At 34.8% G+C, this 26,867-nt stretch overlaps 1 protein-coding gene across 50 annotated transcripts in view; it reads left to right on the top strand.

Moving 5' to 3' along the window:
• The window catches only part of CLASP2 (cytoplasmic linker associated protein 2), a 154,184-nt gene that overhangs the window by 104,165 nt on the left and 23,152 nt on the right, over positions 1–26,867 (top strand). For 7 of the 50 annotated variants that reach the window (XM_074575289.1, XM_074575282.1, XM_074575328.1 and 4 more), the window contains 13 exons: positions 826–849; positions 3,632–3,649; positions 5,772–5,873; positions 6,008–6,034; positions 9,068–9,094; positions 11,045–11,215; positions 12,177–12,284; positions 15,880–15,942; positions 16,617–16,723; positions 19,580–19,603; positions 20,068–20,312; positions 20,945–21,008; positions 26,065–26,228. In XM_074575289.1, coding sequence (XP_074431390.1) covers positions 826–849; positions 3,632–3,649; positions 5,772–5,873; positions 6,008–6,034; positions 9,068–9,094; positions 11,045–11,215; positions 12,177–12,284; positions 15,880–15,942; positions 16,617–16,723; positions 19,580–19,603; positions 20,068–20,312; positions 20,945–21,008; positions 26,065–26,228 — 1,144 coding nt within the window. Of the gene's footprint in view, positions 1–825; positions 850–3,631; positions 3,650–5,771; positions 5,874–6,007; positions 6,035–9,067; positions 9,095–11,044; positions 11,216–12,176; positions 12,285–15,879; positions 15,943–16,616; positions 16,724–19,579; positions 19,604–20,067; positions 20,313–20,944; positions 21,009–23,133; positions 23,137–26,064; positions 26,229–26,867 lie in introns of all 50 variants that reach the window. The other 43 variants (XM_074575303.1, XM_074575292.1, XM_074575333.1 and 40 more) reach the window with 27 other exon arrangements.

Here is a 26,867-nt window from a genome sequence, read left to right as displayed (position 1 = left end):
ACATCCACCTTTTGCTTAGACAGCTGCCAAATATAGGGCCTCAGAGGACCACAAGTTCATGAGCGTAGTAATCTATAATTGTCTCCACCCATCTCTTCCCTTTTTGTTGTTAATAGAACAACTCTTGCTTGCTTTTATGATTTTTTTAAAGACTGTTCTAGAAGCAGGAGGACATTCTCTACTTTAGTTATTCTAAATGTTGACTGTCTTTGACCATCCTTAAAGATTAATGTCCTTTTTGAGGAGACTTGAGCTGTAATTATCTATGTCCCGTGCTAAATATTTTAATTTTGATTGTTACTGTCAGAATATGTATGTACTACCTTCCAGCTGAACTGGTAAATCTTTAATGCTTTTAAACTAGAGTGGAACTTTCCCCCATTTGTCCTTTGTCTTTATTGTGATGTCTTTTTCCCTCCTGTCCCTTACCCTAGGTGGGGCTTCATGCTCAGTAGCAGATTTCGTATGAAATAAAAGTATTGTGGTTCGCTAATGATATGTAATGATGGTTCAGTAACTGTTGACAGCAAGCATGACACAGTTTATAAATAATTTACTGTAAGGCTTTGCTCGAATCTGACTAATATGGAGAGATTAAACGCTCCTGTGCAGGGTACTTGTACCCCATTCTGTAATTTTGTACCTTGGACTGAGAGAAACCAACTTTACTTAAGGTAATTTATACATGCATGAATTAGATAAACGTGTCTGCTGTATTTAATATTAATGTATTTTCCTTAATTAATGTTTTATGACTCTGCTGTGAACACCTTTATTCTAACACACTAAGTTTTCCATGTTTCTTTGCCTGCTTTTTCAACAAAGAGGATACTTCTGACAAGATGGATGGTAAGAAATTGTTTAGTCTGTCCTCTTAATTCTATTAAATATTTAATAAAGTGCCTTTTATGTAAAATTATAGATGTTTAATATATTTGTCTGTTCATTAACAAAATACTATGCTGTTTTCATTAACCCCTATGTAATCTTGCTGTCTTAATATATGTGTTGTGTTATTGCTGTGTTTGTCAATGTTTTTGATGATTCGTCATTATCAGCAACAGAAATTTTCTCTTAGTGATTGGACATTACTCCTGTTTTTTTAAAAAAGCTCCATTAATTACAGAGCAATTCTGTAATCAATACATGCTTTTTTAACTAGCTCTAGTTCCATTGTGTTTCATAGTCTTACCTGTAAAGTCAAATTTTTTGACTTCTTGGCAGAACAGCAATGGGAGAGCAGACGATGCTTGGTGACATAATTAAGGATTTTTTTAAAAATAAAACTAAAATATTCTTTTTCCAAACTGTCAAAATCTAGTCTAGCTACCTAATTTTAAGTGCCTGTAAATCCTGTAGTACAATGTAATATTATTAAAGAATGATTTGTTAAGAAGACCTACCTGTTAAAATAACAAGTATTCCAGTTAAGTTTTAGCCCTTACTTTTTCTTAATTCACTGTATTAAACACATGGAAGGAGTTGACATGTATTTTTATCCTAACTGCAAAGCAGTTGAGAATTTGGCTTCTCATAGCAGTTGTCTGTTTCAGGTATGTGTAAGTAACGTTTCCTGTATAATAAAGTGACAGAATCCCAGCTTGATGCCTGATAATTCTAGTTCTAATTTAATGCTGGGGAACACTTAATGAGTCAGTTATATTTGCTACTTACTTAATAACTCTTGTCATGTGTTTATTAACAGTACATGTTTCAAAAAATGAGTAGTTTACTGAAAGCAAAGCCGATGATAATTTTCACAGAAAGGAAAACAGTAAGAAGGTAGATCTCTAAAACCCCGAATCTTGAATCATTTTAAAGCTCAGATAGTCAATTTCATGACAGATACTTTCTGGAAGAAGTTGAGCCATTTTTGAGTATTGCAGATGGCAAGCCTACTTTAATAAAATGAAGGGGCGTTGTAAGGGATAGTAGTGTGTCTGTCTTGCTTATTTTCGTATCAGATTTCCTTATATTGCATATAATAGCATTTATTTATAACTATCTGTGCTAAACACTTAATCTTGAGCTTTTGCACATTGTTACCAGCAATACAGGTTCTTAGGGACATGTGTACTGGATTTTTCTTTTGTTCAGACTAGTAGTCAGAACTAATGGTGTCCCACCCGTCTATGTAAAAATTGTGGGGGAAGTACTACACAATTAATCAGAGTAACAGGGTGGGGTTTTTTCTAGAGGATATCTGTAGAGATGTTGTGTGAGATGGAATGAACACAGCTTAGCTCTCCAGCTGTAGCTGTGTGATACAGCTGCTCTGATCTAACTGCCACCAGGAGGAACTAATTGTTTTTCCTTTTCCCACTAGTCTTGGCCACATGTTTCTGCCACTTGTAATACTCCATTATCAATCACTGTAGGTGAACAAACTCCAGAAAACTGATATCATAAACCAAAAGTGAATAGTGTTCTACTATTTAGCTTTTGGAGCTGACTGTGAGCCTTTAGCCATCCACACCAGGTGGCAGACAAGGGTGGAGAGGAAGGAGAAGCAGAACAAGTCCTTTTAAGGAGCAGCTGTTAACCTGGCTTAGGTGTTGCATAGAACCTGCCTTCCAAGACCTAGCTCTGGAAGAATGTTGGATTTGGGGGTGTAGTTTAGAGTTTGTGGTTTTTTTTGTACTGGCTAACAAATTTGATCTAGAAAACTTTGAGACACTCCTACATACATATTACTGTAACTGATTTTTGTGAAGAAGCAATGAACTTTACACTGAATTAATTTTTTAAAGGGAGTTTTTAAAAATAGTGCCTTGAAGATGGTATAATATGAGAAAGCCTAATCATTGCTGTTTCTACCTTGTAAGAGAACTACAGAGAGTAAGAATGAAAATGGAAATACCCTTTGATTTTTTTGAGGCATTTAACATTTTTATCACTGCTAATATGTATTTTATTCCATAATCAGATTTCATTCAAAGGAACTTAGAGAGGAATGACTCCTGTTTGGATAGCTTCCCATCAGTTCCTAAGTACTGATGTCAGTAAAAAGATTTGTCCGACTCTCATTTTGTCATAATCAAGCCTTGTTAAGCTTGGCATAGTTGTTCAAGTGTGATCTGGTTTCAGCAAGCTCGTATTTCTTCCAGTTTTCTGAGCAAAACTTGATCCTTGTGCATATAGATCTTCAAAGTAATCATAGACTTAATTCAGAGAAATCCTCCTTGCTGACAGTTCCTATCAAATTATCACTGTCCGGTGTGGGAAACACTGTCCTTGTGTTTTTCTCTGAGGTAATTTATAATAGTATGTTTTATATTTTCAGAAGACCTCACACTAAAGTATTTTTAATGTCTGCTTTGATCTGTACATGTCATTTTGTTGACTTACCTCATAGATGTAATTTTTTTCTATTGATTTTTTTTTTTGGTGGCTTTGTAACAACTTTGGAAGGCAGTGCTGTCTAAATATTATGTTCTTGTAAATCACTAACAGTACAGTATGGGTGTTTCTTGATAATTTTGCTTCAATTCAATAATGGAGTTGCAACACAAAAGCTTTAGCCCTCTTGACTTGATAAAATTTGTCAAGATTCATAAGATTAATCTCAAAAAGGAATTGGAGAGACAGTATTGTTTGGAATATCATGCATTTTATTATTTTCTCTGTTTAGGAACAGCTTCTGAAGATGGTAAGAAAATATTTTGTTAGACTAGCTAATATTTTCAGCTTTGTATTTTCATTGATGCAAATTAAGCTTTGAAAGTAGAATATGGTCTTTCTGAGGCTTTGTGGAGGTTCATAACTCCAGATAGCTTATGCATCTAATATTTGGTTGTCGTGTAAAATTTTTTTAATTCTTTTGCTTTTATTTTAATTCTCAAGTACCCATCTGCAGTAGAAGTGTCATTGCTTAGCATTTTTAGTGTGAAAATACAGGAGCTTCATAATTTCGCATTTGTTTTTTAAAGCAAATCTTGTCACAGAATATTTCATCAAATGTGTTCACGCTCTGGGAAGCAGGTGCTACTATTACTGATTTTTTTTGAGACTTGGGAATTCAGTTTTAACATGGTATTAACATTTAAACCTGTAATTAGTGAATGGATACAGAGACTCCAAGTGAGTTAACAGTTCATTTGCCTCAGAAATACAAACTGGTTTTTCACTTTGATAAAATTGAACCAGGTTCCAAGTGATAATTTAACACAGGATTGAAATAGTGGCACTCTGTATTCCTAGGGTTTTGGGCCAAATTCTGAATGCAGTTACATGCCTTGCAGTCTCACAGCACTCTGGGAAAACATTGCCATTGCACGGGGATAACTAGTAGAGTTTGGACTAGTTAATCTAACCGTTCTTGCTAGCATATCGTTTTCTAATGGTTCTAATAGTGAATAACCTCCTTTATCCTGATTCTCTTCTTGTAGACTCTCATCTATGGCTATTCCCTCTATTTGGATGAATAATATTAACTTGATTGGTCTCCAAATTCTGCTGTGGAAAGCCTAAAGAGGCTAGAACTAAATAACAGTCTGTGTACCTAATTCTTCTGGGTCAATATTGACTCTACATGTCTAGAAAATATTTTAATTATGCTGTTTTTCAAAGTGGATTACTTGTCGAGCTAGATCCACCCTGTATAAGCTTTTTGAGTTTTGTTCTTGCAACTTATAAGAATTACAGTTAGCATGGTTTTGTTTTTTGTTTCATTTTTCTGTGGTTTGAGCGGTTGGATTAGGAAATGTAGTACACAGCTCTACTATTTTCTTTTATGAATAATCTTTCAGTTACCTATAATTCATCCAATTGGGGTCTTCCTTCCTTTTGTAATTTCGTTGTATACTCTGGCTGTTTTGAGGAATATGGCTAATAATGCAGAAAGGTTTAACCCAAAACCAAGATGGTTTGTCATTCTAGAGAGAAGTAAATCTGTTTGTTTAGTTTAGATATTCAGTTTACTCTTCCTCAGCTCTTCTGTCTGGTGAGGGGAGTAGTATTTCCTTATATCATGTTGTCACTGAGAAGTACAGGAAAAGGCTTTGGAAATCCTGTAGAAGTCTGTATGACTGAGGCCAGGAAAACAGAATCTTCAGTAATAGGAAAGCTAGCATTTAGATTTCTAAAAAAGGAGTGAAGTTAGGAAGAAACATCAGAACCCAATTAAAAAACCAGTCAACATAATTTTTGTAGTTTTATGACAGCAAAAGTAGAATTACAACCACAAGTAACCATGGGAACACTGTACCTGATACAGCAACATTAGCATATGCATTGCCTATTATATTTAATAAACTTACCTTTTTTTCAGTATCAGAGAATCATAGGGTGGTTTAGATTGGAAGAGACCTTAAAGATCATCCAGTTCCAACCCACTTGCTGTGGGCAGGGACACCTCCCACTAGACCAGGCTGCTCAAAGCCCCATCCAGCCTGCCCTTGAACACTTCCAGGGATGGGACCTCTGCAACTTCTATGGGCAACTTGTTCCAGTGTGTCACCACCCTAATATAATCAACCTATTTATGTAGGAAGCAAGAATTAGCTAGCTAGTTCAGGGTGTTTAAAGGATAATGTGTAAATTGTTTACTGAAACGTGTAGCATCAGAGGAGAAGTATTTTGATTCCTCAACTATTAAGTCCTTCAAGTTGTTCAAATTTCTACTAATTATCCCAAACGAATTTTCACCAATTGAGTTATGTTGTGCTTCTTTTTTTAATTACAGAAACTTAAGAAAATACTAGTAAATGCTGTGATGCTATGCTTTCTACATTATTGTGAAAAACTGATTTAATGCCATTTTTCTTTTACAGGTCGTGTACGAACAAAGCTTTCAACACCTTCTATTGGTATTGGAAATTCTAAAACGGATTCCAGAGGACGGAGCAGAACCAAAGTGGTGTCACAGTCTCAGCGTATGTATTTTCTGTTTGTCAGTTATATCTGATAAAGAGGCCAAATGCTTAAGCAAATATTCATTGACCAATGGCTACAGTCAAAGTTAATTTTAAAAAAAAGCTACATACTGAGTTGTTGTTCTGTGCCTTAGGTTCATCATCGCCAGACCAAAATGAAGGTATTTTTTTCAGTGTTTTGGATCAGTGGTATTTGCATGCTTTTCTAATTCATGTTGTTTTTCTCTGGACAAAATACTAGGTTAGGTCTTAGTTTGCCAATTAAATTAGATAATGTAACAGGAAATTAAATCTACCCTTAAATTCTGTCTTCAGTTATAACTTCTCAACATTCTTTTCCCCCCCCTTTCTGACCTTCCCAACACAAAAGACCAGTAACCTTCTGTGTCAGTTACATATGACACATGGATGAGTAATACAGAAGAGTGGGTAGGCTGAATGGTGTCCTCAGGGTTACCTGCAAAACCTAATTTTTCATTTTTCAAAGTCTTATTTTTCAGCCAGAAATACTTTCATTTTAAGCTAGACACTACCCTAACTCTTGGATATATACTCCTTTTTTTGTATGACAGCTATTACCTTTACTTAACTTTTCTTTGGAGTAAAAATACTAAACCCTAACTTTATAATCACTTACTTAGCTTATATTGAATCAAAGGGTTAAAATAAGCAATTTACTGTATATCAGCTAATCCACAGTAATGTTCTGTGTTTGTTTAGAAACCAAAGCAAATGCAAAATGTCTGATCTAGTGGAGCACTGTGTCATTAATTAAAAAGGCCTGATTACCTCACATTCTGTGGCACTGGCTGACCTACAGCAATTTGTTCACACATCTGATGTCTCCAACAGACACCTTCTGACTAAGCTCTGTAGCCTTTTCAGATTCTTATCTTTGTCTAATTAAGTGAAATGCAATGAAATTAATGAAAGGGAGACATATTAACAATAAAATTAAAATAAATTAATAAATTAAAATAAAATAATATAGTTTGTCAGATTTAATTATACAGATTTTAAATTTTCCGGTACAATCATTTTGCTATCAGTAACCGTATTCACTTTATTCTAATAAAAACCTGTAATTCTGTGTTTAATGGCAGAAATGTTTTATCTTCATAGCAATGACTGCGTTTATCATAAATAGAATTACTTAGGAGGTTAAGAAAGCAGGTAGAAGAGTTTGGGGGCTTTTTTTTTTCCTGTTAGAGTACTTCCCATTCACTTTTGCATTACTTCATTTTCCAGCAAATACAGTTGGATCAAACCTGATCCAATGCTTGCAGGTTTTGTGAAATAAAACTTTCAAAAAATCTGAACAGATCAATATAAAATAATGAAATCAAATAACAGAAGTTCTCTTAAGTAATTTTTTGCTTTGACAGTGCTCTAATCCCACAAGTGTGTGTGGGATGAGAGCTTGAAAATCAACTCTAGTTATTGGCTGTGACAAGGTTGTGCAAAACTTGTTTTACGTTTTTGGTGTTAATGTGACTGCACTGTATCATAAGCGAAGAATCTTTGGTAATAATTTAAGGAGGAGGGGAGGTAACAGTCCCGTCAAATCACTTTTTCCCTTTACAGATACTGCTTACAGCTTTTCATAACACTCTTCATTAGTATTAGGAACGTTCTAAAATAAGCTTTTTGAAAGTACCTTCATGCTTTGAATAGATTTGGTAAATTCTTAAAACACTAAGGAGTTTGAGAAAGTGTTTGGGGGAGGTGTTAAATTCAGGTAGCAATATAAGACTTTTGTGATGATTATTGTCATATAATATTAATTAAATTGACTGTATATTCAGGGAAACAAACTGAAGCTTTTTCAGTTTCTTTTTTCTAATAATGACAGTTTTTACCCAAGAGAATTCATTTTTGCACAGTAGTAATGTCTAAACAGACAAGTTGAATTGATATTGAAATAACTAGATTTGTCTTCATGGGATGATATGTGAAAATTAAATGCATGAAATGCATCTTTATAGGCTTTTATTACTACTTCTGTTCAGAACTGATGGCTTCAGATAGCTCATTATAACCTGTCAGTGGGGGAGAACAAGAATTCTGAGATGTTTTAAGGAAGATAAACGGGGCAAATACAAATGGACAGGGGAAGGAGAATTGTCAGGCACTGTATGCCAGCTATTTGGGTGATGCCTCTATATGCGACTGAAAATTTTCACAGCGTTGTGGGGAGCGAGATGCTTGATGTTTCCATATAGGGGGTTGTTTTAGTTCCCCAGCTTAGTGTGGGAGAATAGCTTCATATTAGATTTAAGCTTTTATTTTTTTAAAAACAGTGTAACACAGATGCTTTTGTACATTTAGGGTTACAAATACTTAGCACTTTTGTTCAAAGATCATTTTATGAAAGACTTGCAGATTTGAATGCTTTTACAAATGATACTTTTTTAGGGTTTTAGAAGCCCTTTACTCTTCCTCTTCTATTTTTAAATTGTAACATAAAATAAATGTATATAAAATCTATAGCTCATTGTTTATTCTTATCTATGGAAAAAAATTGTTCCATTTTTTTCCTCTTCCTTCTGTTTGGTTGTCAAGTAATTCAGCAAGGTGTGCTAAAATTACATTACAGTCTTCATTCACAGAAAAAGAATTAAATTTCTGGATGGACACAAATTCTTACTTTTATAATTCAAATTAGTTTTAAAGAGGAAAACCTGAAATTCTATGCAAGTCTTTTTCCGTTGTGCCATTGTGAGGTTTATTTTTTTGTCATCCACCGCACCTGCAGCTCAGTTCCTTTACTGTCTGTCTCCAAAAAAAAAATTGTTTTGGCCTTGTGTGTAATTTTTGTTCAGCTGTTGAACTTCTTGAACCTTTTTGGCAATGTAATGTTCTTTTAAAGCAATATGAAGGCTACAGTTTCATGTTTAATTGAAATTTAATTCTTCAGTATTATCCAGTTGTTGATTAGAAAGCTGAAGAATTGTAATTTGCTTGTGCAGCTTTGCTTCATCTGCTTTGTACATAGCATCTGAGTTTAATTCTTCAACTGTGGAAGCTACTTAAAAGCACTGCTTTAGCATAACCCCCTTGTGGTTTTTTTTTCCTGTGTGAAATGACTAAAGCTTTCTTATTTCCATTTGCCATCCATTTTTTAATCTGCTCTGCTCCCTCCCTCTTCATGGATTATAAACCCCTACCCTAATCCTGCCTTTACACTTGTTCAGGATCACAGTCTGCTAACCCCATTGGTGGTAAGAGTCTACAGAATTTGTGTATACATCATTGTTTGATCACCTGTTTGACATATCTCATTTAAGGACCCTATTCAGCAGAAATTGTGGCTCACTTTTTTTTTTCCTGCGCTGCACTTACCTAATTGGAAGTAATTAGAAGGCAGTAGAGATGGTAGTTTTTTGTCATTTTGGAATGCTCTTTTAGTAATCTTTATTTCATTGTTCATGTCACTTAGATCTACTACTGGGGTAGTACTGACAACAGCATGCAAGTGCTTCTATTAGCATAATATTTCTAGAATATTAAGCTTCATTTTGGTTTATTTACGGTATAGTGGTACGCTTTGCAGGTCAGACAATGAAAGATAAATAAAGTATTAGAAGGAGAGGTTGCATTTCTTCTGTATATTCTGAGAAGAGTTAAGTTTTTCAGATTTCTGAGCTGTTGAAGAAGATTTTCTGAAAGTCTCCAGCACTGTGAAAACTCTTACAATGTTTTCATTGTTTTAAAGAGATGTAAAATAGTGGAAGCTAGGAAGAAAGCATAGTAATATCAGGTCTAAGTTGAAATGACACTATATGTCAGACCCTTAATTTTTGCAGACCACAGTTTTATAGATTTGCCTATTCTTTTTTTGCTATAGAGGTTATGCTTGTTTTTTCCAGGCTGTGTAATATTTTATCATTTCTGCTGAATAGGTCCGTAGTTTGGAAAAGGGATTTTGCTAAATAATCATTTCAAGTTTGAATTCAAACAATGAATCTGAAGGTATATGCATGGTACATTGTTTTAGTTTTCTCCCTCCCACACAGCATATGTTTTATTTTGTTTGGGATTTTGTTTCTTTTTCCATATAGTCAAGCCTTAATCAAATTGTATGTTTTTTAAAATGTGCCTCATAAGAAGTAACCCATGAAACTCACATGAGATGTTGCATGTTAAGTCTATAGATCTGATAGCATAGCTGTGGTCATACAGTTACCTGATTATTTTTAACAGATTAATGAAAGGTTTGTATCTGTAAGTAATTAACCTTTGGTTAAAATTATGTTGGTTTTGTTTTTAATTTGGTCAAATGTCTTGAATTCTGCAGCTGGAAACAATATATCAACCAGTGGTATAAATTGGTTATAACTAGAGAAGAACGGATTCTTTGTTAAATCATAGAACTTAAATTTTCTCGAACTGAAATATCAAAACTAAGCATCAGTGACCAGTGTCTGGTAGTGAGTACAGTGTGTAGCACTCCATAATGTACAGTTTTGATTAATAAAAGTATAAGACACTTAAATATGTTTTGATCAGGATTTTTTAGTTTGTTTAAGGCTAATTGAAAATTTTCTTTGAATTGGTGGGGTAACCTCCACAGAAATGAGCATGAGTATTTTAATTGTCTTCAGGGACATTTTATTTAACTTCTCAGAGAATAGTGCTTGAAGATTCCATGCTTTTAAAAGCACGGGAGAAGAGTTTAAATGTTAGGAAAACGATGGTATTTTCTTATAACGTTGGTTGCATTGGAAGAGCTGGGATAATTATGAAATCGCTAATTTAAAGTTGTTCCCTTTAGCTTTCTAGCAGTTCTTTTTTTTTTCTTTTTCTTTTTTTTTTAAATAAAAAATGTGACTAGTGAGACCACGTAGCATAAAAAATGAACACACCAATGTTGCTATCAAGGACATTGGAAGTATTGATAAAGTCTAGAAATATTATTTATGATTTCTTTAGCATATCTAGTGCTGAATACCATGCCAAGTGCTTACTTGCATTGATAATTTTATTTACCTTCTATGTAGTGCTGTAAGAACTTGGACCGAGGTTTTCTATTTCATGTTTTTACCTCAGAAGTTTTTCCAGACCATTTCAATCTACCACCATTTTCCTACTAACTTTAAGCATTTTTTTCTTTTTAACCATGGTTGTTTATCTTCTATGCTGTTACTTACATTTATTCATTTTGCCTTCAGCTGGCAGTAGATCTGGGTCTCCTGGAAGAGTTTTGACAACAACCACACTTTCCACTATGAACACGGGAGTACAAAGAGTGTTAGTGAATCCTGCGACTGCACAAAAAAGAAGCAAAATCCCACGAAGTCAGGGATGCAGTAGAGAAGCTAGTCCTTCTAGATTGTCAGTAGGTAAGAATCATTGAATAACTCTTGGTTTCTTTGTAGCCCATCTTACTTTAAGTGCTGGATATCTACAGCTTGCATTTAGTTATTGTTGGATGACAAAATTAGAATACAAATTGATAAAAAATCTAAAACATGCTTGTTTTCTGAGGCTAGTCTTTGATATATGAGACAGTTTTAAATTTAAGCTGAAACTTTAATTTTTTTGCTGCCAGAATGTGGTGGTAGTTTGTTTCCTCACCTCCCTTTTTTCTTTCTCTAACTTTTCTTCACTTCTTACCCCACTCTCAAAATACCCACGTCCATTGAATGAAAGTGTGATACTATTTGAAAAGATTATTTTCTTCATTATATTTCTGTCTTCTGCGTATGTGTGCATGCATGTGTATACTTCTGTGATACAGAAATGATTGTCGTATAGCTTAAACCTCACAGCATAACCCGATTGCGCTTTATTACAAACAATATTATTGAAAAATACCAGTTGATTTTAATGGTATTGTTGCTGGGTTTTTTTGGATTTTGATTTTTACCTTAGCTGCATTATCTTTATATTTTCCTTCTCTAGAAAGCTGTGGTTTTTTTCATTTGCGTTACCGTTGATTAACTTTGATCTTGAGCACAAATTCTGAATCAATACTCTGTTCTTATTTTTTGTTGCTTGTTTCCTCTCCATCCTTATCAAGAGATTTTTTTCAACCATTCTGTAAAGAGATAGTAAATCCCCACTTTTTTTTATTTGTGCGAAGAAATAATTTCATTGAACTGACTACAGTTAGTGTAATCCAGCACGATCGAGAAAGTGTATGGAAACAGTTACGACTTACAGTACGACATAGTCGTCGGTGTCTTGTCTTAGAAATACATCTTTGATCTTACTGCGAAACAGAATTGCATTAAAACTGCAACTTTTCTTATGTCTTCTCCCTTCTGTGCTGCTGTTTGTCTGTACCCTGAATCATACTAGCACGAGGCAGCCGCATTCCTCGGCCTAGTGTGAGTCAGGGGTGCAGTCGGGAGGCCAGCCGTGAAAGTAGCAGGGACACAAGCCCTGTCCGCTCTTTTCCACCCCTTGGTAAGTACTCACAGCCCCTTGTTGTGCATGGCTGTCTTTGCCCTTCGTTATGTGCACCTAACGAATCCGTGCCTCCTTCATTTAGCTTGTAGCCAGCCACCGTTATTTTCCCTTCCTTTGGCTCGCTCACCACTTGCCTTGATGGAGAATTGACCAATGTGTGAATGGGTTGCACACTTGAAAAACAGACACTTTGCTAGGGTTAGTCTTCTCTTAAATGCCAAGTCTGGAGAGGTGTGTGATACGCAGTGCCTAGATGCTTTTTTTGAAAGGGCAATTCTGCGTTTGGAAAGTTTTTTGGAATTACGTGTTTCTCATTTTATTACAGCACTCATTGTTTGGTTGAAGTTAGATAATCTATTTTTCACTGACCAGCTACAGCAAATAATATGGGGTGGCTGTCATCCTTTGCCTTTCCCTGAATCAACAGCTAGGGTCTGCTAGTATTCAAAATTGCTCCCTAGTCAATGAACCATTTTGGTGTGTAAGAAGTTTGGGGTTTTTTTGATTGTTTGGTAAAGTTTCTGTAAGATTGTATATGAAACTAATTTCTTTTGGTGTTGTCTTTGAGTTAGTCTTCAGTATGTATTCCTCTTCTTTTAGTTAATCAGGTGTTGCTTACAGTTCAGGACTTTGTAATACTGGCTGTTAAACATAGTCTGAAAATAGTAAATGTCTGGTTTCTATCTCAAATTGAGGCACCCAACTGTACTCCTAATTAGCATTGGAAATCTACTGTGATCTGTTAAGGCAGTATGCTTCCTGTCAGCCATGGTTTTATTGGGAAAGTACAAATTAATTGAATGAAAGCTGTTTCAATAACTAATGCTAATTTGCCCAGATGCTGTTTAATTGGGGAATTAAATTAAAAGTAGACATTATGCAGGATCTGTTATTAAACTTGTATCTTTTACTAAAAACAGCTGGCCGACTGTGTTGTAGTACACACATATGTTCTTTTCTTTTAAAAACGAGGGTATTTTCCAGATCTTTTTGTGCTGCTTTTGCTACTTTACAGCTTGACTACAATTGAATGCATGCAAGATCTGATTTACATTTTATATTGGGTCAAATGCTTGTTATCTTAAGAAATCTGTATTAAACTAATACCATAAGATGGATTGGATGCAACTTGAGGTTTTATTTTTATTGATGGAGTTTAATTTTTGTGTGCAGATATCAAAACAAGTACCGATACAAATACAGTAGGTTGAATTGTCTGACAGCACAGAGAATGCAAAGTAGTGTGTATAAGAATACAGTGTTGTTTTAAAAAAAAAAAAAAAAAAAAAAAAAGGGCAGCTATACCTGGAATAAACAAGGATTCCTAGGATTCCTTCTAGAATGACTTCTTATCTGAATGGTTTTGAATGTCATTCAGTGTTTTGTTGGACCAGTTTTGTCTATCCAAAATAGCAAATTTAATGTTTTTCAAGGGTACAAGTGGAAGAGGAAATAAGGCAAATTCAGCTCTGTGTTTGTAGCTTTTACATGGGGTTGGAGGGGGGAATGTAATTTGTATTGCGTCTGATTCTCAGCACAGAAATTTTTGCTTACGAATGCTAAGCCCTTTGGGGCATAAAATGACCCAAATGCTCCATAATTGCTTCTCTCTGCACATTGGTATGAAGTGTTTATGTAATCTCACATCTTGGTATAAGATTATGAACTGGGAGATTACAGCCACTATGAGAAGCAAAGTGATTTGTAATTTATATGGCAGTGCCTATTTTGATGTATTTATCAGACTAGTATAATTTCCATATTTTAGCTAAGAAATTATGTTATTTTGAGTCCATTTAAAATCTTATTTTAATTCATCTTTTAAAAAACGAAACAACCAAAGTAAATATTTGCACAATTTCTGCAATTTAAAGGGTACAAAGAATATTCTTGAAAGTATGCTGTGGAATGAGGTATGTTTGATACAATATAGTGCTTTCTTTCACAGTCTTAAAAATTTGTCCAGCATGTTTCAAATGTGTATGGGGGCTGGATCATTTTGAATAATATGCCTGAAGTTTGAGTTTTCAGTTGTCCCTTTAATTTTCAGAGCTGGCTGATGGAAAGCAATAGAAAGGTTTATCCTGTTATTGCTTGTATTTAAAGCTCTGTCAGCCTTGATGCCTGTTTTGACACCCTCTGTCCTGTCTCTTTTTCCATGCTGAGACTTACTTTCTAAATAACCAAGTATTCCACAAAGCATTATTTGCAAAATTAAATTCCCTAGCTAAACAGCTTCATGTGGGTTTAGCTTGAAATTAAATACATTGCTGTGCCTGATGTAAGGAGCACAATGTTGTTTCCGGGACCTTTGCAGGACTTAGGATCATTTTGGAGTTCACTCAGGTTAAGACGTGTGCTTCCCTAGATGTGATTTGGTCCATCTCAGGGTTGTTCGATTCAAATCAGCCTCTTTAAAATGTCTATGTTAATCAGAGTAAAGGATGATTCATTTGGTTCCTGGTTTCTACTTATTTATCCCGAAGGTGTAAAATATTACAGTTATTTATCGAGTTACAACTATACAATATATATTAAATTATAATTATATATAATTAAATTATATGATTTATTAAATCATAAAATTATACACGGGGTTTATGTCACTGTGGGAGTACCTTTGAATTCAAGTTAAAATTGTCAAAACCAGTTCTGTTTACATGGCGCAAAATTCCTAACTTAAGTGAACTGAAGAAAAAAGATGAATGGTTTAAAAACGCTTTGAATTTAAAATTACTTGATTTAAGAAAGAAAATATTAGCTGTGGTGATTTAAGGTCTTTAGAATCTCTAAAAGACCAGTTTTATACAAGTGACAGAAGGAGGAGGGTACTTGGTTTTATTCAAAAGTCCTTAAGGATCTTTGATTCCCACTTTCCATAACTTTAAAGAATCTTAATGAGCTATAGTAACTTAAATAAACGTTTTGGTTTCACATTTTATTTATTTAAAGAAAACAATACAAATGTAAAATATTAATGGCATTAAATTATTTTAGACTTGTAATTACAATTGAAGAATTTTAACTTTCTACATGGTGGTGAGTTTTAACTGAGGTTAACTTACCTGCACATAGGCAAGAACACAAGTTTATAAGAATTGTCAGCTGCTAACATGATAAGTTCGTGCAGGAATCACTTTTTGCAGGTAATATTTGGTACGTGAGCTCTGGCTCTGACTTGAACACATAAAATTGGGTTAACTTTACAATGGAAGACCAGTATCAGTGGAACTTTTTTAGGTATTTCTGAGGATTCTGGTGTGTGTGTGTGCGCGCGCGCACGTGTGTGTGTGTCTACGCATTTTTTCTTCTTTGAACTTAAACATACTTGCTTTTAATCTGCTCTTAATCTTTTAAATTAAAAAAAAATTACGCATGAAATGTCCAGTGTACATAAACCCATATAATTCTATATAATCATATTCTATATAATCAAAAAACTTCACTGAAGCTTTTTCCTTCTGTGTAATACTCTGTTTCCTGTGCTAAAGCTGAATCTTTTTGATAAATATTCTCTTGTTCGTCTAAGCAACTATTGCAGTACTTTGATTACATGGTAATAGATAGGGTTTGTATGATCCTGTTATTGCAGCTTCCAGACATCACTCCAGATCCACTGGTGCCCTCTACGCTCCTGATGCTTATGGGGCTACAGGTGAAGGATGAGTACACTTTGCTGTCATCTGTACAGTCATCCTGGATTTTTTTTTTCCCACCCACTTGGTTATTCTCATAGTTCAGTTTTAAAAAAACATTATTTATATTAATTTGAGTTTTGTGGTTTTAATAATCCAGATAGCTGTGTTTATGTTGCTAGATTTTGTCTCTCCCCCCACCATCCAATGTTAATCCTTTTCTTCCTTAACAACAGTCATTTTATTTTTACTTGCAGAAGAACATTTTTAGTTTTCCATTTTTCAGTATTTGTAGAGCATGTAGTTTTCTAATCAGCACTCTCAATAGCCATCCTATTGTATTTGCTTTCTTTTCAAAAGAAAACAAAAACCCAAAATGAAGAAGACATTAATTTAAAAAAAAAAAAAAAGGTTCCGTCAGTTAAACCATTGTTTTGTTGGGATTTTTTTTCCCTGTGATATTGGAATAGAATGTTTGTATATGATTCTGTTTTTTAATTTCATTTCTTTTTGCTGTGCGACTAAAGACTTCAGAATGAAAATAACCAGTATTTTAGCCACTACATAATTTATTAGAAACGTTAAGAAAATGCTTTTCTTCTGCTTGGGTTTTTTTTTAAGTGAGCATGGTATTAATGTCCCACGTTGCTTTTCTGACTGAATTCTTTGTTAATTTTCACTGTTGTTATAACAGGTACCGGCTTTGGAATTAGCCAGTCGAGTAGATTGTCGTCATCAGTTAGTGCTATGCGAGTTCTGAACACAGGTTCTGACGTGGAAGAGGCAGTAGCGGACGCTTTGGTAAGAATCTCGCATGTACCTTGTGTAGGATACGGACTCTTAAAATGTTTGGTACCTATACATTAAAGTATGCAAAAGAACTTGTCATTCATTATTTTATTGGCTTCTAGGTGGGGAAAAAAAGAGAAACTAAATTGCCAGAGCTGCAAACTGTTGGAATTTTTATTCCATACAGAAGTCTTAACTTTTGAGAACTGCGTTTTTCCATAGCAGACAGGAGATAGTCTTGGACTGTTCTTCTGTTGGAGTGGCCCGAGGAGCCACTCGAGCAGGTAGCGCTAACCATCAGTTTCCCACAACAGCTGGACAAACTTCTGGATAGGTTGAAGGCTTGTCAGAGCTGGGAATGATGACAGCCAAAGCACTCTGCTTCGCTTATCTTGAGCCTGGGTTCCATTTAAAGTTGTTTTTTGTCTAACAACATGCGAGATTGGTGCTGAAGAGAGAAACAGATGGCTTGGCAGGCAGCATTTCCTAAGTTTAGGTTTTGTTTTCTTTTGTTTTCAAAATGTTACACTGAATTTAAAACTGGTTGTGCCATTCTCTTTCTTAACCTTTACTGTCCTTTAAAAGGGTGGGTTTGGCTCCTCTACCTCCCTGCCCCAGTTAGCCAAAGGGAACACGTAAGGTATTTTGCTATTCTGATGTTTACATCAGCAAGCTAAAATCTTCAATTATTTTAAAGTACTGATGCTATGAATCAGATATATTTTTATCAGGTATTGTATACTATTTGCATATCGTTAAATATTTGTAAGTACCTGTTACCTAGTTGCCAGAATCCTTTAAGGAATTTGTTATTACCCTGTTTTAACAAAACAAATTATTTGGAACACTAGTAAAAACCTACGAATTAGACTCTCAAAAAATTAAATCTAGCCAGATATGACTGGATAGAGAAAAACAAAATTTCAAAGCAAAAGATGTGAAGAACTCTGTCATGTTCTTAGTCTGACAATTTATTGATTTCTTGGTTAATGCTCTTTTCTTGGCATGTTAGTTTAAAATTTGTGTGCCTTCATTAGCATAGAGATCAGGATATCTGTGAAATTTTACCTAAGAGGTCATGGTAAGATTTGAGTGGTTTTTCCCCTTTCTGATATTGTAAACTTGCAAAAAGTTTTCAGCATTGATGGGGAATGCTAGTTAGTAGACTGGAAATCACTCTGGATTTTGAAATAGGGAACAATAGAAAAACAGTCCATGGAACATGAAAAGTTTCTGACTATAATTTGAAAGCCTGTGTATAGATTTGTCTGTGCTGGTGCTACATGAAGTGTATCTTTAATACTTTTAGCAGCTTCATAACTTACTCAAATTTAGCTGGGCAAAGTATGTAGTAGGAATATAAATTGAGGAGAAACTCATGCTTCCAGTGACTGCCCTTGAGGCTTGAATGTATCTTACTTTGTTGAAGCAATTAAATTTGTTCCTAGAAACTTGTTTGTATTACCTAGATCCAAAATAGCATGATGCTTCTAGAAATATTAGAGGAAAATTAGTTTGTATATTTTAGCTAGAATCTGTCATTACAAAGAAGGATCAAGAACAGCAACGTTTTGTTATTGTCATATTTGCAGGCTTGGTTGCCTGCTATGCTGTAAATCGACAGGGTGTCCTGTACAAATGGCTCCATTTAGATGGAAGACGAGTTATGAATACTCTTCTTGTTTTATCATAGACTGAAGCCCTCCCCTCAGAACAGTGTTTTTTAAAAGTTAGAATGTAGAGTCCTGACAGATGTAATAGAAAAATCAGAAATATTCTGGATTGTATTACTATTTTTATGGTGTGAAAAATACTCGGCCAGTTATAATACTGCTCAAGCCAAAGGGGTATCAGTCTTCTGTCTAAGATCTGGTTTGAATAAAAGACGCATAAAATGCAGCTATATGGTAATCTTTACATGTTTTTATACCTTTTCCTTTAGCACAGTCCTTGGCATTTCAGAATCTGTGACTTTAATTTATTTATTTATTTATTTTAACTTATGGTGACCCTTTTCAAAAATGCTCATGTCTGATTTTCCCCTTCCTTTATTCTCTTAGAAATTCATGCATGCTTGTTCTGTTAACAGTAAGCTTGCTTGTTACGTGATGTATTGACTAGTTTGTATTGTGGTATCCCTTAAGTTATTCTGCAGTCAAAAATGAGAACCCTGTGCCAAATGGCAATGGTAATTAAGGGGAAAACAATCAGTTATGCTACTGCTTCTTTGAAGTATGTCATGAAACCAAATTTTTAACTACTAGCTTCAATTCCCAAGATTTGAATGGCAGAGTTATTTTGCAGAGGTGTGTGCTTTTCCTTTTAGGATAAATAGCATTAATTTTTTTTCCTCTGGTCTTTGGCATGTGGTGTTTTGTTTTGTTTGGCTTGCTTTTGTTTTTAGGGGATTTGGGGTTTTGCATTATGTAATTAACTTTTTGGTAGGATATTGACTGCTGTAGTAATTGTTGCAATGACAAAATTTAGATATTGAAGTGAAGTTAAACAAAGACAGTGATGGGAAGTTGATGGGAAAATAAAGTTTAAATGAAGGTTTCATACTTAGATAGCAGTTGACTGCACGTGTTAAGTCTTCATGCCCCAATACCACTGCATAAGACACAAAGATTTTGACAGAGTTGTCTTTGTGACCAACCAGCTGGTGATACCTAATATTTTCCTGGAAATGGAAGCTTAACCGACTACTTTTTGGCAATCCATGGTATGCTAATCAGATGCAGAGAGCTAAGAACAAACTTTACAATAAGGCTGTGTTTTCCAGTGGCAGGTAGTTTAATAGTCAATGCTGCTATGCCTTACCTTCCTGTTCTCAATTTCTGTTTCTTTTCAATAATTTACTGCTAACAGCTCTTAGGAGACATACGGACTAAGGTATAGAAACTATTTTCCTTCTTCAATAGTTTTAATATTTTACTATTAACATGCTTGATACAAAGTAAGTTAAAATGGTAGAATATGTGGGTTTAGACCTGATTCTTATATTCGGTAACCTATATAAAGCTATTAAGTGAAATAACTAACTTTCAATATAGTCTTTATGTCACCCTATCATGCAATTTTATGGATTTTTACAAGTAAACCTTAAGTTGAACGTTTCATTAAACGTATGTCTTCTCTGCATTTGCTTTGCTTTTATATTTGGAATGCTATGCAAGCCGTACTTCAATATATTTTTATTAACTTGGTTTGACCTGCTGAACAGTTGGAGCCATTCGTCACTCCAGGGAGTAAGGGTCACACCAATTATTTGAACTGTTGGTCTTTCTACTGGTTTATGGGTATGTATACTATCACTTTGAAAATCAGTACTAATGTGGGGTGTTTCTGTACAATAGAAGAAGCCTGTGCGAAGAAGATATGAGTCCTATGGGATGTACTCGGATGATGATGCCAACAGTGATGCATCAAGTGCCTGTTCAGAAAGGTCCTATAGCTCTAGGAATGGAAGCATACCAACGTATATGAGACAGACAGAAGATGTGGCTGAAGTCCTAAATCGCTGTGCCAGCTCCAACTGGTCAGAAAGAAAAGAAGGCCTTCTAGGCCTGCAAAACTTATTAAAGAACCAGAGAACTTTAAGGTAAGAAGACACGTTAATAGAAAAAACGTATTATTTCCATGTTGAAGGGAGGCAAGGGAAGTAGGAAAGGAGGATAACGTTCTAAAGAATACAGAGAGTTGGGGAGAGGGAAAGCGTGGTGTGTGTCTGTGACAGTAAGATAGGGGAAGGAATGAGGAAGTTATTGTCACTTCTGGCCACTAGTGTATAGGATCTGTTTGCAAAGCCCAGTTTAAGAAATGGAATTTAAAATCAAGAGAATTCTTGCAATACAAAAGATTCCTAAAGTGCTTACATCTAGTATTGATGGAAGGCCTTTATTTTTATTTATTTATATTATAATTTTTTTTAATTGGGTATTTATTAAGAAGAAACTGTTTACTACTAGCTACTAAGAACGCTTTTTTCATTATCTGCTCTGTTAAAAGTAGTTGGGAATAGTATAATATATGAATTAGTTTAAAGAGACATTTCTAGGTTGAAAGTCTCGTTTTAGAGAAATTCTAAAATGTTTTTATCCACGTTCTAAAGAAAATACTTTATTAGATTATTTGATTCAGCACTTACAGCTGATGTCACTGATTACTATGTGCATTAGTGTTCTGGTGGTGCTAGCAGGGGAGTTGACTAACGTATTGTTGTCACTTTGACAGTCGTGTTGAGTTGAAAAGGTTGTGTGAAATCTTCACAAGAATGTTTGCTGATCCTCATAGTAAGGTATGTTTAGGTTTTTCTTACTTCCAGTACATGTTTGAAAACATGTTTGAAAAGTAAAAGTTAGTTTCATCTTAAAATGCATTGAAATAGTTCAACAGTTTGTGCTCAAAATTTGTAAGTATTTTTAAGCCGTCATGTTGTTTTACAGAGGCCACTTCAACATGAGTAATGGTTTTCTCTCAAGTAGAAACAAAAGACTCTGGTGCAGTGATTTAAATCATAAAGAAAGTGGACTGAATGGTACACGATGAGTTTGATGAACTATACCAAATGTGTTTTATTTATTTTCCAGGGTATTTTGTATTATCATAGCTTATGATGTCTTCATTGAATTTCCTAGATAGGGCTGGCAGTTGTGACTGTTGAGTAATTTTTACATCATTGTTAGTAATGATGTAAAGCAGGTAAGGTGAAGACTATACTTCGGTGTAAAAGAAGATGCGATGTTTTATTCACTTTTACTTAGGCAAAGACCCCATATGGATGATATAACAAGGAGAATAATCCTTCTGTTTTCTGAGGACATTAAAATCTTTTTAACTGAGTTACTTTGCGTGATAGTATTTTTACGGTTTTTGTGGGAGGTGGGTGTCCTGGTGGGTTACTAGTACAGCTTCATATATGCATTAATTTCCCACAGCAAAAGGATTGCAGGTAAGGAAGGAGCTGAATAAGGTTATAATGGTATCACGTAAAAAAAAATGTAACTTCATATTCTGTTTGAATTATAGGCTTGTTTGGAAGAAAACTTACCTTTTATGTTGAGTATAACATGTCCCATTTTGTGTCCATATTTTGGAAAAGATAAAATGGTAACCCAGAAAATTCAGGGCAAAGCAGTTATTTCAGATGTATTGGCTTTTCCCAGGAGAATTCTGAAAAATGACTTGGATTATGCAATATATTTTACATTATTTTAAGTCTTCCTTATTGCTGCAATGGAAAATTAAATTCAGAGTGTTAAGAAGTCTTGACAGGTTAAGTCAGCTTAGTTAACAGTAAGTTAACAAAACTTAGCGTTCATCTGTCCCCCTTATTTTTCTTTCTGGAAAAAGTGACTTAGCTGCTGCTATCTGTGACACCATGTATTTTGGAAGAAACTTGCATTGCACACAGCAGTGTGAATATCCGAGTTGTTCACATACTGCAGAAATCCAGAAAAAAAGACTAAATCCAAGCACTTATAGAGAAACTGAAGACGACGTTACATAAAAGGAACAGTTAAGTCAGAGGAGAGGAAAGAAAATTATTGTTAAAATATTAATGGTTTTTAAGTGAAGTAATAAAATTGTGAATAGTAGCTTGGTTTAATTTTGCTTGTTATTGTGTTAAGCAATATTGCAGCTGTGCATATATCAGAAGTACTCTGGAGATACTTTTTGTAGTGAGGGAGCCAGGGAAGGATTATGAAAATGTTCCAAAATTTAGTTGTAGGTGTCAGAAAAGCAGTTTATCTTTTCATTAAGCCTTTATGAATGTTACATTGACTAGTTGATTGTTTTGTTTACTGGACATTCTGCCATAAAATGATGTTGCTTTGATTTTGAACGTTTGGCCTGTGTTATAGCTCATGTGGTACACCTGTGCCAGTCACTGAAACCTTGAAACCTTGCCTGCTTTTTGGTGTTGCAATACTATTAGTATTTATCAGTATATGATCACAAGGATCCTTTAAGGGTTACGAGTTTGAGCTGTGAATTTTGTATCACACATGTATGGCTGCACAAATCTCATCTTCGACTCTTTTCAAGTGTCTGTAGGAATTTTTCTGTCATCTTTTTTTTTTTTTTTTTGAAGGTTTACTTTAACATGATAGCTGGATGTAGGGAATTGCTTAGAAAAAGAGTAATATCATTTGGAGGAGAAAATGGGAGAACAATTTGAAGGATATGCCAAGTGCTTACTTTTAAAATACATTTGGTATCCCAATAAAATTACTAAATTTATCATAAAAGTTTTGAAATACCTTTTTTGTTTTATTTTGTTTTATATTCCATACAGGAACTTTGTATTGATGGCCACTAATTTGTGTGTTTTTATCTTTTTCCCTTTTTTGTTGTTTTTTTGTTTTGTTTTGTTTTTGTTTTGTTTTGCATGCTGTCCCCTGTGTTGGAACTCTCTTTAGAGAGTAAGTTGGTTCACTATTTGTTGGAAGCCTAACCTTACTTGCATGAATGTGCAATTAACCCTTTTTCTCTATTTTTCTTCCCCAAAGAATTCATGCAGTGTCAAGCCTTTTGCAATCATAAAATGCTATATACAATTATGTAAACTGTGGTAAAGTTTCGAGATGTGCTTTATCTACTAATTAACTGACATTCTTTGGTTATGCATTCCTGCTTTATATTGTGGTGGTTGGCACATCTGAAATAATTCACTTTAAAGGTAGATCACTTATGATTATTTTCATATCTGTTTATTTTTTCCACTATCAAATTATTAAAAACTTCAACTTTAGATGCTTGGTTTCAGAATTTTAATTTACATCATAAAAATGGAAACTGCAAAAATTGCAGTACCCACATACATTGTTCAACATATAGGTGGTTGAGTTCCATTTTCCATTCCAAATTCATCCTTTACCTTAAATGCTCCTACAGCCGCCTTCAATTGTTCGTGCTTTGGCCTAAGACAAAATGGTATGATTCTCTTTTTTTTTTTTTTTTTTTTTTAAATACAACAAAACGACTCAACTTATTTGAATTTTCTCCAGACATTCACTGTGGTAAAGCTAAAATCAAACAAAGCTTGAAAACAAAATTGAGTCCTCAGTTATGTGTATTTTTAACAGCTAAAACATTGGCACAGGATCTTTAGAGTACTTTTGCCATAGTGATTCATAATTCACTTCATAACGATTTCAGATTAAACCACTTTACATGTTTTAAGTATCATAAGAAGTCCACATTACTCCATCAAATAAGATGTTGTAACCAGTTTGTTCAGCTTGCACATTTTAATAAAAGATGTGTGTGTCCGTGTCTGCAAACTTGAAGTAATAGGTACAGTTTCTGAAATTCTGCTGATCTGTATAGCTTAATTTGAGGGGTTTTAAGTAAAATTGTAAGACCCCTAGTGTAATCTTGGTAGCACCAGAAATTTTTTTGTTATTTGCCTAAGTCCAATATATTTTCCCTTTATTTTAGGACTGTGAAATCCAAAGACTGTTATATTACAAGACACAAAGTACTTTGGTTTTGCCTAGGTCTTATAATTGTGCCCACTACTTGTGCATCCACAAAGTGGTATATTGTTTCAGTTCAGCCAAATACAGAAGACGTTTCTAATCCCGAGCATAAAAATTTCTTCCCACTACTGGGAGGGTAATTTTTAAACCTCAGACTTGCATAGAAATCCAGACAGATAGCAGAAGAGTTAGCAATTTAAATTTTTTTTTTATTATTATTTTTTTTACAATTTCCAATGTAGTTTACCCAACAGAGAAGTCAATTAAAGTATCTTATCCTGATGGGCTTTATGTTGAGTAGGATTTGTATTGTTCTAACACAGCTTTTCAGTACTTAAGATGTCAATTAAAAGATTCTCCCTGGTCTTTATGAGATCCTGAAAGAATCCGATTTTATTTTTTTATTTCTAATGTAAATTTTAAGGCACTTCTTTTGAAGATACCTGTATGGATTTTTTCACTTTATGATGTGATTTTGCTTAAGCTGGCTTGATTATCAACATGAAAAGAGATCTAATTTCCTCAGCGATGAAGGCGTGCAGCAGCATGCTCCAGCTCCGCCATAGCTGATCAGTGCTGTGGAAGAAAGCCCACTTCCACGAACTGGTTTCTGCCGCCTTGTGAGGTATGATCACAGTTTGGGATCATCCACTCTCGCAGGCAGCAGCAGAATTCGGCCTTATGACAAGCCAGATCAGCCGCAGGAGGATGTGAGGTTCCAGCCCTTCCTCTGCAGTAGCTATTTCCAAACCTTGTACACATGTCCTGAATACTGAGGAGGCAATATCTCGCCAACCTTCTTTGCATCATAGCAGGAATTCTGCTCCTGTACCCAGCTACGTGCTGGAGCTGGAGTGCATTGAGAAGGTTGCGTTTTCAGCCCAAACATGCATTTTTCTTGTCAGAGAAACGGGAAACCCATTGGCCACACTGGTGTAGAGCATATACATCCTGATTTCACCGTAAGTCTTGAAAAAAACCACAAAATCGGTGAGATACAAAAAAGGCTGTTTAAACAAAGTTACCTATTTGTCATGCCCTGCTTTACCCCTTCACTCCAAAAAGCCCTTCTTCCTGGTCTGAGTACTGAGGTTACTATAAATACAATAAAAATATATGTCTTTTTTTTTTAATTAATGCAGTCTTTTCAACATGATTTGTATTTATTGCATTCCATGTTATTTGTTGAAAAGAACACAATGGATAATATGTTTTTGAAAAGACAAAAGTAATTCCTTGTTTTAAACACCTGCCAATCTGAAATGTATTGTGGGTTTTTTCCCTACTCTGGTGAATAATTTTGTGTTTGGACACCTGCAATAGCAGGAGAATCTTGTTTTGTTCCACAAACATCTTATGCAAAGGAACTGGCCAGCTTTTGTGATTTTGCAGTATTTAGTAATGCAGATATTTACAGTCAACATTTTCCTGAAGAATTGTAGCAGCTATTTTACTTCTAGAGAGAAAGTGGTTTTCTAGTCTTCGAGGAATAGGTCGAATCAGTGTAATGATAAAGGTTGAAAGGGTAAAAAATTAAGTTTTACTAAAAAAAATTGAGGTTGCGCCAGCCATCACAGTAAGCATTTCTTTTCTTGATGAAACTGCATGGAATACCTAATTGTCAAACTTCTACAGAAGTCGGCTAACATTTCCAATATACTCTTGTATCAAAATCCAATGAAAAAGCTAGACAGATTTCTTTTTTTTTTCTTTTTTTTCTTTTTTTTTCCTGCTTGGCTGCCAAACACTGCCTTTCTCTGCCTCTGATTCCCTTACTGCTTTCTTCTTTGTTTGTAAGTTCAGCATACGTCAGTGTCATTTCCTCTTTTGCCCCATCCTACCCTCTTTCCATCTTCTTCTGCCTTTTAGGTGTTCAGTATGTTTTTGGAGACATTGGTGGACTTCATCCAGGTCCATAAAGAAGATCTGCAGGACTGGCTGTTTGTACTGCTGACACAGCTGTTGAAAAAAATGGGGGCTGATTTGCTTGGGTCTGTACAAGCAAAAGTTCAGAAGGCACTTGATGTCACAAGGTAATGAGTTCTTAAAAAAAAATAATAGTAATAAAAAAACACTGGAAAAAAAAAAAGAATCCAAACCCTCATGCTACTTACAAGTTTTTACGGTTTTTTTTTAGGGGGCTGTGAGATTCTTGGAAAAATGCAGAGCTAATAACAGATTGTGAAACTTCAGTAAACCCTCCCTGCTTAAGCATTTTGGTTTCCTAAATGATTCTTAGTTGAAAGGGTTTGATTCAGTCCTTAATACTGAACAATTAATATGATATTACTTATCTGATTCCAAAATGTGCATCTGAGCTATGTATGTTTGTTGTCTTGCCTTGTGTTCAGTGGTGCAGTGCTTATGTTTGAACTTTTTTATTTTGATATGAAAATACTGTTGCAGTATTCATCTCTCGGTGTCAGCAGGCTTTTAGGGAATTATGGCAATAATGGATTTGCTTTCAGTCTTCCTTCCACTCTCCCCAGAATTCACTAACAGCTTGATTCCAAAATGATCTTATGTGATTTTGGGGTCCATCAGAGCTGCCCATCCCCGGCCAGTTTTATTTACAAATAAAAGCTAGATTTTTAAGTAGAGTTGAGAGGGCTCTAGGACTTAGTTCTCATCCTCCATTCTCTGAAGTACGGGACAGTTTAAGAGGTCTAGGC

The sequence above is a fragment of the Larus michahellis genome, chromosome 2 (genome assembly GCF_964199755.1).
Source record: "Larus michahellis chromosome 2, bLarMic1.1, whole genome shotgun sequence".
NCBI lineage: Eukaryota > Metazoa > Chordata > Aves > Charadriiformes > Laridae > Larus > Larus michahellis.
This window is presented reverse-complemented; position numbering and strand designations above follow the sequence as displayed.